General features: G+C 40.3%; 1 protein-coding gene across 1 annotated transcript; it reads right to left on the reverse strand.

Annotated features, from left to right (window-relative positions):
* Positions 1-4,220, reverse strand: LOC117833619 (uncharacterized). Its single transcript, XM_034713189.2, has 6 exons — positions 3,997-4,220; positions 3,361-3,457; positions 2,528-2,577; positions 2,188-2,347; positions 944-990; positions 1-678 (listed from the first exon to the last, which is right to left on the reverse strand). The coding sequence occupies exons 1-6, from the start codon at positions 4,122-4,124 to the stop codon at positions 249-251; spliced, it is 912 nt and encodes a 303-aa protein (XP_034569080.1). The 5' UTR covers positions 4,125-4,220; the 3' UTR covers positions 1-248.
* Positions 4,221-14,003: the final 9,783 nt, after the last annotated feature.

Consider the following 14,003-nt stretch of genomic DNA (forward strand, 5'->3'; position numbering starts at 1 on the left):
TTCAACAAGGGACCAACCTTTTATTTCCAATATCCGGTCACCCAGGGACAACTAACGAACTCCATCTTTCCAGTGTGCGGCGCGCGCCATCACCACACAAACTCATCAGTGGATCATCCATCAATAACTCAGTTCAAGACAAAATAGCAAACCTAGATTTGCCCTAATAATAGCCATGCCTCCACATAAGGCATAACTCCCAGTTGCGAAGCTTGTTCCATTCTTGAAACGTGCTGGGATCGATGCTTCTACATTTCTGGCTCAGGCACATGAAGATTCTGGAGCACGTAAACTCCATTGTCCTCCCGGACGCCAGCACCGACAACAGTTCCGTCATCCTTTCTGATCTCGAAATCCTTGTTGCGAAAGCAGCAAGAAAGGCGGTGGTCGCGATCCAGCTGGTTCACAGAAACAAAATTCAGCTTCAGATCTGGGGCGAACTCAACGTGAGGGATGTTGAAAGCCTCTGTCCTCATCTTGCCAAACCCAACAATTGGCACATTGGTGCCATCGCCAAGCCTAGCCATCCTGGGAGTGGGATACTCCTGAAAATCTTCAAGGAGTTCCTCATTGCTGATAATGTGACCCCGTGCAGTGGAGTCAACATTGATATCACCCCTGCTGTCACTGCCTGTCAGCGGATAATGGCCAAGCAAGGTCACTAATGGCACCTCCACCCTGTAGGATGACACATGCAGTAATAAGTTTGGGTGACTGTCAAGTAATGCCTAGATACTACATGTCTACCTCATCTAGACATATATATTTGATGTTTTTGAGTAGTTGTATAATGCAATATATATATGCACATTAAAAAAAAGAAATGCAGTCGGGGAACTGGAGTTGTTAATTTTCTACTACTACATTTGATTTATTTGGGACACAAACAGAAATCAGTTGGAATCAACTGGGCAAGCAAATGCATGTCTTGTTAAATCCTTACTTTGACGACTTTGGAGAAGTAGTTTTCCTGATGTCCATCACAATGAACTGTCAAAAATAATGAAGGCAGGTTAGCAGAGAAGCTTTTTCTTGTGAGCACCAATACTGTAATACTTTTTAAGAATGCAGTACGACATGAAAAATGAGCACATCATGGTCATAGGGTTAATCCCCTTAGTACCGGTTTTGCACAAAACCAGTACTTGTAGTTCGGTACTTAAGGGGGGCCTTAGCGCCTTTAGTATCGGGTGGAGCCTCCACCCGGTACTAAGGGGGACCTAAAGGGTACTAAAAGGGTACTAAAGGGGGACCTTTAGAGCTCCACCTGGTACTAAAGGGGGTCACGGGGTTCTCGAGGACTATCCGTTAGACCCGGTACTAATGCTCACATTAGTATCGGGACAAAATGCAACCGGTACTGAACCTCAGGACAAATGCTCAGTTTTTAAGTAGTGGTAGCGCCTCACAATCAAACTTAACAATACCTTTCTTGTACATGTCTAATGTTTTAGACTCTTTTGTCAAAAAAAGATCTAATAGGGATTTATGCACCTATCTTGTTTTTTCGTTTTGCAACTCACTGTGCCTCGTGTATTCCTAACCATGAAATGAGACTCCATTCTAGTTCAATCATTGTCTTACTAGACATGTTAGTTTTACACCAATGACAACAAGAATTAGGTCATTGGGAATCAGTGAGAGACATATTGAGCAACTGAGAATGCACACTCACACGTGCTCACTATGCTTCCCATAACCAATGTATTTCCATCACAACAATGCTTTGCTAACAAAGTGAGATCTTTCATTTGGAATAAGAATGCCATGACAAGTTGGTATTAGAGCATATTATTGACTTGTATGTTAATACTGTTAGAGATAGAAAATAATAGGCTAGGGATTGTATTCCTTCCATATCTATAGTAGAATGGTTCGTGCTCCAGGTTACCTTTACTTTGTGCCATCCAAGACTCAGGTAAATACTATCCAACAGTTAGGTTTCGTGATTCTATCTTCCTTCATTTGTAACTGACAATAGATGAAGAGGGTACCAATATAAGCTTATTTCTTGTTGCCATTTGTCTCTATTCAACTCTAAAGCTCCCTCTAACCTTAACCCTGATAACCCAGATTGCCAAACATGGGATATCTGCCTTATTTCAGAGAAGGAATAATTGAAGGGGAAAAAAAAGAACTGAACAAACCATTTCAATCACAAAAGTGATTTGTAATATATATGAATACCTCAAAGTTGTTAACTTGACCCCATGCCAGTTCCAACTCTTCTGGACCGGTCCAAACATCAACCATAGGGACCAAAAACTTGTTGCCAGTCTCGAAAGGGGGACAAACTATCACCAAAGGCAGGGTATGGACCATCAGTGTCTTCTGTGCTGCCTTCACCCTGTGGGATCAGTCAATGCAGCAGATCAATACAAATGTCCGAATAATAGTAGTGTAAAATTCACGTTGCCACTTCAAAATCAAAACAAGAAAGAGCCGATAACCAGAAGGCGAAGATCGACCTGGAACCATGAGATTTGAATTTTGCAAAAGTTACATATCCCAGGGTTAAGTAATTTACCTTTCCTCTATCATTTCGATGATTGGATCAGCATCAACTAGCACAGTTGGCTATTAAAAATAAGGTAGGAAAAAATCAGCACAACCATCTTTCCAGGTGCACACCAATACAATACAAGAATTTGTGACAATTATGCTACAAATCATGTGATAAGCTACTAAAAAAGATCATTTGATAAGCAATAAATGTACAGCATAATGTTCACATGGGACAAAACAGTGTTGGTAGTTATCTTGTGCCTAAGAAGAGATCGAACAAAGAGAGTGGTACATTTCTCGTACAAATCAAATGGATGACACATTTATTTTGTATTTGTTGAGAGCAACCCAAAACAACTCACACGAATCTTCATACTGCCATATGAGTGTACAGTTTTAGGTCGTTCCGTTGAATGAGCATTCTGACCGCACTCTTTGGGCTGTTAAACTAGGTAACCCAAGACTTATAAATTGCACCCATCCCCTTCCTGGAGCTGATGTTGTAAACATTTTCATGGCACAATAAGTTCTCATCCTGTTGGATTGGGGTTGGATACCCTCCATCCATGGTCTCATTTGGCACCTAACACCTTCTTCATGGTCTGTGGTGGCTTATTACCAATCCTCAGTACCCAACAATGACAACAGCAACCTCAGCCACCACTGATACCAATGAAGCACACAACACGAAGAGTATCCAAATGTTCTAACTTTACCTTACTTTGGAAGTTTGGATGATAATAACCTTAAACGCTAGAAGAAACTATTTCCAGAAAAGAATTTGGAAAAAATGTTTAGATGTAAACCTTGCTCATAATCGTGTGAAACATATGAGTGCTATAGAGGAATATGTACCAGTTTCTCGAGCTGCTCAGTGAAGTCACTGCTCTCAATGGAGAGGGATGTGCCAATGATCCTTGAACTTGACTTGCCAACGACCACAATTGCAGGCCTGTCATTTGGAAGAACACAGTGTTAACAAAAAGGCCGTTGAATTTGTACGCCTGTCCAAAACCGAAGCAATTTCCCTTAAGAGGGTGGTCTGTGAGAAAATATGTTGTCAGTAACCACAAAACAACGTACGTTTATTTGGTGATATTTAAATATTCCAAATTCGACTAGGCAATATAAATTCTTGAAGAAATATGATCCCCAAAACATTCAATCGCTCCCAAGATTCTGTTTCACTTTTTTGTAGTGCCATGCCAGTGAAGATTCTGTTCTCTTTTTGGGTTCCGTTGCTCTAAAGTACAGCAAGCAGTTTGGGAAACAAACGGCTGATCCATATTTGGACTGATCTATCAAATCAACACACCAATCGTCCCAGTTTGTTGCGCCAAGCATCACATGGATACTCTGCATCTCATAAAAGATGGAGGAGGAGGAGGAGGAGGAGAAGGAGGAGGAGGAGCATCTGATGCATACTACGCAGCATCTCAAAGGAAGGAAACCATATCAGCAAAATCCAGATGATTGATGCGAGCACCTTACCCTGCATCAGAAGGAATCCGCGAATGGAGTGTGTGCTGGGCGAGATTGCGCACCGACTCCTTCTCGTAGGCGTTGACATACACCGGTATCTTGCGTTGCGAGAAGTCCAGCGCGAGCGCCGCCGCCATGCTCGCCGACGGGTGGGTGGGGAAAGTGTTGTTGTTATTGGGGAGATAAGCAGCGGAAGCGGCGGAATCCCAGCAGAAGCCTATAAGCGTGTTTATTTATCGCCTTGATTATTAGCTTAAGGTTGCTGAGTTCATTGTCCATGCATAAAATAAGCAAAGCTTAACAACTTTTACAAAAGCATGTATGCAAACTGTCGTGAGATTACACTTCTATGGATCCTAGATTGTTAATTACACACAATGATTTTTAGATATGGCACTATGATTTTTGAAGACCCAACAATATGTCTTCACTTTTGACCAAACGGCCCCCCATTTCACCGTGCATAAGGGGAACAAGGAAGAAGACAAGGGCAAATTGGTCCAATTTTTTCTAACAGTGTATTTACAATTTTGAAATCTGTAGTGGCACGTTTGAAAACATATTGCATTCCAACAGCAAGGATAAAAATATTACTATTTTTTTGGCATGCATAGAGTCAACTTTGACAGTGGAGCTAAGTTGTTTAGGTTTCTTGTGCTGAAGCCTGTTCGCACATGTAAAAGTTAATCTTATGATATGCTAGGCCAATCAGGTCCATCCCGAGCATATGAGAGGCCCTATTCCATGGACAAATTTAAACCCTAATGAAACATTTATCAAGTCAATGATGCTTATATATTCTTTCAAGAAGAATCCATACGTTTGGTTGAATGGTAGCAGAATAACATGCATAATTAGACCACAAAAGTTTAAGTTTACTCTTGACAAATAGTGACAATCAACCTTGGACTTGTGCACAAAATTATGGTGGATGCTATAGTGACTCCATTATCCACCATTCCGTATAACTCTATGACTGGTACGATCATTTCTATGATTAAGGTGTATTTTAGCATAGCCAAGACAAAGAAAAAGAGTGAAAATGTGCTTTGAAGTTGTGATGAACATTGTAAGTGCATAACAACTAGCAGTTAAAAATTGAAATTAGGAGAAAACAGTTTGAGCATTCCATTTGAGAATGTCGTGTTAAAAAATTTGTTCTCTTTCACTTTTACATCAAGCTTATTAAAAAAACCTTTACTTTAAGCTAGTTTCTTAAGGTTGGCTGTTATAATAATACATTAAGGTAACATCTTAAGCCTTGTTGATAGTCTATTACAAGTACCTAGATGCCAAGCACATTTCTCTTTACATGTAACGTTTCTCTCTATGCAATATTGATTTCTGTCCAAAGCAAATAATGATTACATGCTAAGTACTATGATTAAGAGGCCCTGAATATTTGGGGGGCCTGTGTACAAGTGCACACAGCTTGCACGCCCCCAGGGATGGCCCGGGCCAATCCCTAGAAGATGCTCATAAGGTAGAATGTGTATGCGTTCATACGGGTGAGTATGCGTGCACACGTGTATACATGAGCGTTTGAATTTGCACAGCACTTGAAAAAAAATCTTTGATTTTAACTACCAAGGTGTTGCCTCTCACCGTACCTTTAAGATGAAGGATTTCCCTATCTTTACACTTTGTGCAGAAAATTGTATTCCTTCTATTTCAAATTGTAAGTTGTTTTAGTTTTGTCCCAAGTCAAATTTATTTAATTCTATTGAAGTTTATAGAAAAATATATTAACTACACTTTGTGCAGAAAATTGTATTCCTTCTATTCCAAATTGTAAGTTGTTTTTGTTTTGTCCCAAGTCAAATTTATTTAATCCTATTGAAGTTTATAGAAAAATATATTAATTACTACAATATAAAATAAACACATTATTAAGATATATTTATGGTTTATCTAATGAACTAGTTTGGTGTTGGACATATATTTTTCTATAAACATGGTCAAAGTTAAATAACTTTTACTTCGGACAAAATTAAGATGAACTGCAATTTGGAATAGACAGAGTGCTTTTTTCATAAACCTTGCCAAATATAGTTGTTGATGTATTTTTTATAAATAAATTTTATTTGTTAAAAATATCCTTATACAATTTCAACGGTAAGGATGGGTTTTCATTGCTGTCTTTTATGTGCCACCAATGTTGGGAACGCCTTTATTATGTTCTATTGGTAATTGAAGAATCTTGCAGTTTCGATTTGATATCAACTAATAATTCATTGGAAGCCAGCAAACTTCTTGTTCTGTGGCACAAAGATTCAGATGAAGTTGTTAGCATTCTACAAGAGTTTCCATCTTTCTCAACAGTTTTTTATATGTGGCCTACGTTATTAATACCCAGTATTGTTTTTAGTAGAGCTGTCAACATTTTATTAATATATTTTCTATCTTTCCGAACAATTTTGGCAAATTGCTACTAATACAACCCCCACAAATTCAGTACCCACAGTTTTGTAGGTAGTTAAACAAATACACTAGAAACTGTCGAACGGAGACTTTTCCGTTGATCTTTGGTGCTGTGGGTGCATAAATCACAAACATGACTTGCATAGTCATTCACCATGCCATACTTAAAGGATTATTCAAATTGTTTTGACAGCAGCCTCAAATCTCCGTCACCAGGACTCTTATTTTCTTAGCATGCTAGGCCATCCATTTTGATCCTTTTGTGGCTTTGAAAGGTTTATCGGGGCAAAAAAGCTTCAAAGGAGTTTAAGAAAGAAGCAGATCCCTAATCACCGTTAATTTTTCATGCACATTATACAAGGTCCAAAAGAAGACACTTGTACACCCTAACATTTTTGTGGGTGCTCACATGACATTTACTGCCAAAGGCTACCACTCATGGTCTGAATGTTGCATTACAGAGTTGGAAGCAGAGCTAGCAAAGCAATCATAAAAAAGGTTTATATCTATTTCCCATGTGACTGAGAAACTATGTTGCTCCTGTTCAATCATAGCCGAGCATTACGTTTGCACAGGAACATCACACACAAATTCAGTAGTAGTACATACAGGCATACAGCTGAAACTAGATGCGTTCCACTTGCGTCCTCAGTAGCTATATCAGAACCATCAGAGGGATCGGAAATGAGATGTGATCAAAGTAAATGCTTAAGAGATCAAATTCCCATCCAGTAGTTCTCAGATACTCAAAACATAACAACTTAAAATACATAGGTAGCACTCAAATACTAGCCTGATTCCAGTGAAAGCTGTTAATTTGGATTGCACATATAGGAGAAGCTCCCCTGTCCCAGCCCATTTTTCACTCGTCACTGCCACTTACCTTCTCACGGGAAATAACCATGGAACAAGCAGGGCCCAAAATGCTTGCAAGCAAAGATGTTGTCTCCTGAGTATGCATCCAAAGAGACACATACTTCTGCTACAACATACACTGAGGTGCTAATTCAGCTGAACTTTCAGGAAGTCTACTGCATACATGCCATCAGATCCCATACGAGCTTTGCCGACAACAGACCCATCACTGATTTTACTGATGCTACACTCGCCGCCCCCAAACACAATGCTAAGATTCAGTTCGGTGAGTTGGCCCACTGAAACCAAGTTTTCAGTAAGCTCCGGTACATACCACACATCAGGGAGAACGACCTTTGCTGTCTCCACAGATCCTCTGCCACACACCTGCATCGGCAAGCCATTCCCAGAATGAACAACTTTATTGCTTACTGGGCTCAGATCAGGGATGAGGCTCCGGTTGTTTGTCATGTGATGGCAAGCAGCAGTCGCGATGAACCAAGTAGATCTTCCTGCGTTTTCTAAGCTGCTGTCGCCGCCCCCTTCGGATGCGTTGCAAGGATTAGGTTCTCTGAAGACAAACAACATCAACAAGCAATAGCAAGTGAGTACTGTGTTGAAGCAACCAAGATACTTTGGAAGAACAATGCTCAAAGCTTGTTGTAGCTCATAAACAAGAGCATATACTGAAGCTTTATATGCTCAGATGTACAGACACTGAGTAAGACACTGAGGATAGATCCCTGGTCTAAGCATACACACGAACTAATTTTCTTTAAGGCACGCATGAACTAAATTCAGAGGAGCACAAATAGTTAAATGGGGTGAGAGTGCACAGTACGCTGAAGTCGCTGGCGAGACGGGGAAAGGCGCCGCCATCTTCTGAGAATTTGGGAGCGGCCGGAAGAAGTTGTTAGGGTTCGGAACAGATAATTATAAAAACGGACGGCTCTCGAAGTACCATCCTACTAGTGCTATGCTGCACACACCCCAAGCGGGCTCACCTTTTCTATTCTCGGGACTCAAACCCTGCTAGTGCCATTTGCCCCTGTCGTTTTCAAGTTTCCAGATGGCCTTCCATGAGAAGCTTATCGGAATTTGAGGGAAGATGAGATGTGGACGACTCCATGCTGACAGAAAAGGTTCTCGAGAAACCGGAATTAGCCACCTATTGAGGAGCAGAGACACGTTCGCAGTTTTCTTTGACTGGTAAATTAAATAAAGATGGAAAAATATATGAAATTACACTACTGTGCGTATACTAAGCATTGTGTGTATAATAAGCTAGTCCATCGATCCATATGGATAATATCTGATTTTTACCCGGTTGTGACTGACTTCGGTTATGGATCACTCTATCAGCTCCTAGCATATTCATAGTTCTCCATTTTTGCATTAGCTAGCTACGCCAACTCTTGTTGCCGCCTGTTTGTGCTGAAATGATGAATCCAAAAATTGGGTTCACAATTTCAACCCCATCTGATACAATTTGCATCAATATTTTGTTCCACCACATGTTAACCTGAAACTCTAACACTTGTTTTACCTCTTATCCTATACCATTTCTTTGGATTTATTAAGAATATTATATTCTAGTCCTAAATTGCACTCTGAAAGGGTTCATCACAAACGGCTAGTAACCTCTCCCATCTTAAACGTACCTTACGCCTAAGAATGTGGGTCTACGATGATTAGGGGTAGGGAGGGGGGGCGCAAGTTTGGTAAGGCCCACAACAATTATACACAATGGCATATAGAAACATATACGACTCGGCTATAGAAATATATACGACTCGGCTAGAGGACATATAACAAAGTAATCAACATGTATTTTGCCAAACAAAAAAAGGTTAATTGTTTACTAATTAGCTCCAAAAGTAGGAGAATAAAATAAGATATTATATGTTTGCAAACACAAAAGAATTACATCTCTATTAACGTGAATTTAGCTTAAGAGGGACAACTTAAATTATAAGATTTGATGGTTTTCGTCAGAACTTGTCTTTGCTGTCAGTTTATTTTTAATATAAAACATAATGTAATTTAGTAGAAAGCCATCTCCCATTTTGTTCCTACGAGATTAGAGGAGCAATGCCAAAGTGGACGGTGGTGGCCAGAGAGAGCTTGGACGGCTTACTTTTCTTCAATTAACGATGGACAAAAGCTTTGTTTTGGTTGGACTTTGCCACTTGGGCTGGGCTTATTCTCAGCTTAGGCCTTTATAAGTGCATCGTTGGTTGCTTAAGTATGTGATTAGCAGGTAATTTTATGGCACAAGTAGAAAACTGACTTTCGATCCTTAACAAAAATCTCGGAATAAATTGGACCCGCTAAGACTAAAGAGGCTTAATCCCAGGTCTAAATTTTGTAGTATGTGGATACCCATTTAGTCCCGAGACTAAAGGGCCACCTTTAGTCCCGATTGGTGTTACAAACTGGGTCTAAAGGGCCCCCCATGGGGTAACTACAAAAGGATAGCATCCCCCTACTCAGTCAAATGTACTGTGTAGGTGAGATGATAAGGAAGGATCGTGCGAGACTTCAGGTCGTGGGTTCGAATCACAGGCACCGTGCACACACGCAGGGGCCAGGCCCTTGAGCCCCCCCCCCCCCCCCCCCCCCCCCCCCCCCCCCCCCCCCATCTAGACCATCTAGACAACCAGTACTCATACTTAGTGGACAACACATATACTCAATTGTCTTTGACGGATCTTTATTGTGCAGGCATAAATTTGAAGGTTTTGACCACGTTGGGATTTTGAATACAGTAGGAAAACATATGATGGTGGCCACCGTCTTCTTTTGAGGCCTAGGCCCATGCGGCTGCACAGGAAGCGAGCAAAGCAGCGGACAAGGCTCAGACTCGCGCCATCTTGGAGAGCAACCTCCTAGCACACCACCCCTTTCTAGAATGGCCTGGATCGCTAGGGAAGCAGCGATGAAGGTGCGGCTAGGGCCATTTCGGTGACTCCAGCACTGCTCACATTCTTCTCTGACGTAAGCGCTGGCATAGTTATGAACGAATTTCTCTTTGTCCCCATAGACTCATCATTCTGCTAAATAAGTAGGCTCTTATGTGGAATTGATTGATTTTAGATTATCTGGACTTGTTTTTGTGCACTTGATTAATCTTATGTTTCGAACTTGTTTATATGTGTTGTTGAATCCTCACCTAATCTTAGGTTATGTGGACTTAATTATGTGTCATTGATCCTTGTTTAATCTTAAGTTTTGTGGACTAGGTTATACTAGACATCTTAACAAAAAGGGACAAAGTAGATGCTCAAATCAATGGAGATGATGGTTTATCTATTTTACAATATGTTGATGACACAATACCTTTTATGGACCACGACCTAGAGAAAGCTCATAACATGAAGGTATTGGGGAGGCCCATGAAGCTATTCGAGCAACTATCGGGGTTTAAAATAAATTTCCATAAGAGCGAGGTATTCTGCTTTGGAGAGGCCCATGATACAATGGTCAATATACAGAACTGTTTGGCTGCAACCAAGGAGATTTTCCTCTAAAGTATTTCTCCCACTGCAAGCAAGGCACGTGGAAATAAACGGATGATGACATTGAAATGCAAAATAAATGCATTAAATGTAACCTACAAATTAAATTCCGATTATACCACAGTGGTTCTCATGATGAAATCCTTAAAAAATACCCTTGAGTAATTTAAGATGATATTTTTGAAAGAACATTTATTTACAATGGGGATCATTTTTTAAATATGAAAACATATGTTTCTATTTCACGGGAAATTGTTTCAGGTTTAAGATAAAATTATTTCGACAAAAAAGTGAGAATTGTTTTAAAAGGAAAATGCTACAGGTTCAACTAGAACAAAAAATTATTCACTAGAATAAAACGTTGTTACCTAGAATAAATGATGCAAACTCAGAGAATAAAAGAAAAAATTGTACAACTGTGAGCAGACTTATTGAACTGGTTGTACAAGTGAAAGAAAATACATTTAGAGCCAACGAACAACAAGGGCCAGGACAACATTGTACATATTTTTGATATCTTCATAATTGCAATATGTGATCTACGGAATCTGAGAAATGGCAAAAATTTTGACAGTGCAAGGACAACAATTGGACTTTGGACCTCAGAACAACAGTTTCACAATGGCTAGAATCACATTTGTAATTTAGATTCCCCCTTCCCCTATACCCCCTTTTTCTGTAAGTGTTTCCAACTTTGTACATATCCCTTTTGGAATGAAATGCTATGGGGAACTCCCCCACATTTTTAAACGTAAAAACAAAAAGGGCCAGGACAACTAGATTGTATTGTTTGCATGTAAAAAAAATATAGTTGGGCTCATAACCCTTGGCCATCGATTGGGAGGATTACAGTATTTCCGCTCTTCCTTTGAGTCAGGCTCCTCCCACTTCTCTCTCACAATCTTCTCTCCTGGCGCTTGCCACCCCTTCAGAAGCTCTCTCGCTTACGGCGGCTGCACCGGATCTGCAGGAAGCATTTACAGTAGGTTTCTTCCGGCCAAGCACCCCTGCTTGCTCCATCTGAAACCATTTTTTGCTGTTCCATGCAGTTCCGCCAATCAATGAGATTCATCACAAAATCCTTGCATTACCCTTCAAATTGATCCTTTAGTGATGTTCTCCACCTCCTAGAGAATTCGTATTGGTGGTCTCCGCAACCCCATGTTGATGGCAATTAACGCGCCAATTTGTTAACTGCAAGCGCACGGATCATTGTAGTTTTTTTCTTAGAGTATTCCATCCAATATTTATCAATCAGTAGATCGGCAGCAAACTAACTAGGGTTTTCTATCTAACTCAATGGATCTAGTTCTAACATGAAGCATAGATTGCATATGAAGGGCAACCTTTATGTCAAGATAAATCATGAGAACATAGGTTAATCGCATCCACAGATAAGATAACACCACCAGGGGCACAAAGAACCTATCATCTTCTAGTTGTAGTTCTAGCTAATAAGCAAGCACATTATGCATCTCATCCAAAGCAATCTTTAAACTACTCCCTCCGGTCAACCTCCCGGAAACCCCCACCTTACATGAAGGTAGACCCTGTCACGATCCCCCCTATTGGCGTAGGCAGTTTAAGGGCACGAACACTGGTGAACATGTCTAGCTATCAAGAAGGATCTACATACTAGATGTAATTGCCATGATTACATAAAGCATGCTATGTAGTCTAAACATGTATTAGAATAAGGAATAAGCATATTCATGATAGATAGAAGAGCATAAAAAGAGGCATCGAGTCTCTAACAGATCGGATGATATGAAGAACAATGCTCATATAATAGATGTATTTAGATGATCATCTCCAAGTACATACCATTGATGATCACAACTAGCTCCTGAACTCCACCATGGCACAACCGCATAGGGAGGCCATGGCGGCTAGGGTCGGCCTAAGCCATCTCCTAGACAACTTCGAAGACTTGTGGCGGCCGTCAGCTCCCTCTAGTGAATACCCTAGGTTTCGTCAAGTTTTGATGGATTGATTCTCCATTGAGGGAACCTAGGGAGTCGTATTTATACCCTTGGGGAGCCTTGGGGAGTGCTCCACTTTCCCTTGCACGAGCTCCTTGCTTGGGAGTTAAGCAAACTTGATTTCCATAAAATCTGACTTGCCCAGAATTTCCTTTTACATAGCCTTTCCTTCCTAATGTCATATCTCCCATGTACGGACTCCAAATAGGACAAATCCAGTACCTAAATTATGTAGCACGAAAATATCTCCAACATTTGTATTTATTGCTTTCCCTGAAAATGAAACTAAGGTCTCCAAAATAGCATCGCAAGATAATCTATCTGATTTTGGACTTCTCTACGCAGTATATATTTTTGGGGCCATATCTTCTAGCTCCATAATCAAAATTATACTTTCCGTATATTAAAATTGAAGCCCTCGATGGTGGCTACAACTTTGGTAGTTAAACTTTCTTCATTAAAGATCATTTATTTCTCCGAATCTGCATCGAAAGATCAAGCTGTTTTGGGCTATGATAATATCTCTAGGGTTGACTTGATCTCGTGGATAACTTTCCAAAACTCCAATTTCTTCATGCTTAAGTCTCCTTAGCCCGACATTCATTGAATGTGGATACCTAAGGATCATGGGTTAGGCTATGAAAGCACAAATGGCCCATTAGGATATCCATGGGCTTCCTCAACTAGGCTCGATTCCTTTAAGCTTGTGCCTCTAGTTAGGCTTTGTGCAAATCATCCAATTTTGTTGTATTTCGTGTCATTTTGCAATATGATCCAAAATACAAAACACATATGAATATGGGGTTATTTTAGATGTTAAGTGGCAAGTTAGTATAAGAATATGCATGAAAATATTATTCAAATGGCACTAAAAATGTGTTAATAATGAGCGTACCTCGCCGCGGCCTAGCTCAGTGGAGCGCTCATGGCTGACGAGTTCAGTTGCGCAGTAAAAATCCACGTATTTTGGCGGTAACCTTTGTTGTCTGAAAAGCCATTCTTTTTGAAAGACCGTTTCTTTATCTCAGGCATCTCTCTTCAAGCAAACAGCAAAGCTAATTAACGTGGTGCCTGAACGGGGAAAAATCAATTTTGATTCTCAGGATGATTTTAGGAAGCTGTTTTCCTTAGGAACCAAGCTGAGTTTATTGGTCAGCTAAACAGGTTTAGGAACCAGACCGCGATCAATCTTAGCTCTCCATCGCTGATCTGACTGCTGACAATGAGTGCTCACAGAATA

Source organism: Setaria viridis, chromosome 8, assembly GCF_005286985.2.
Source record: "Setaria viridis chromosome 8, Setaria_viridis_v4.0, whole genome shotgun sequence".
Taxonomy (NCBI): Eukaryota; Viridiplantae; Streptophyta; class Magnoliopsida; order Poales; family Poaceae; genus Setaria; species Setaria viridis.

Bases quoted from the DNA above. Each gene is read 5' to 3' on its own strand.
- LOC117833619 (XM_034713189.2), bottom strand. From the start codon at position 4,124: ATGGCGGCGGCGCTCGCGCTGGACTTCTCGCAACGCAAGATACCGGTG. The intron at 991-2,187 runs GTATTCATATAT...TATTTTTGACAG, and splicing joins GTCAAGTTAACAACTTTGAG to TTCATTGTGATGGACATCAG. The intron at 679-943 runs GTAAGGATTTAA...GTCATCCTACAG, and splicing joins ACTTCTCCAAAGTCGTCAAA to GGTGGAGGTGCCATTAGTGA.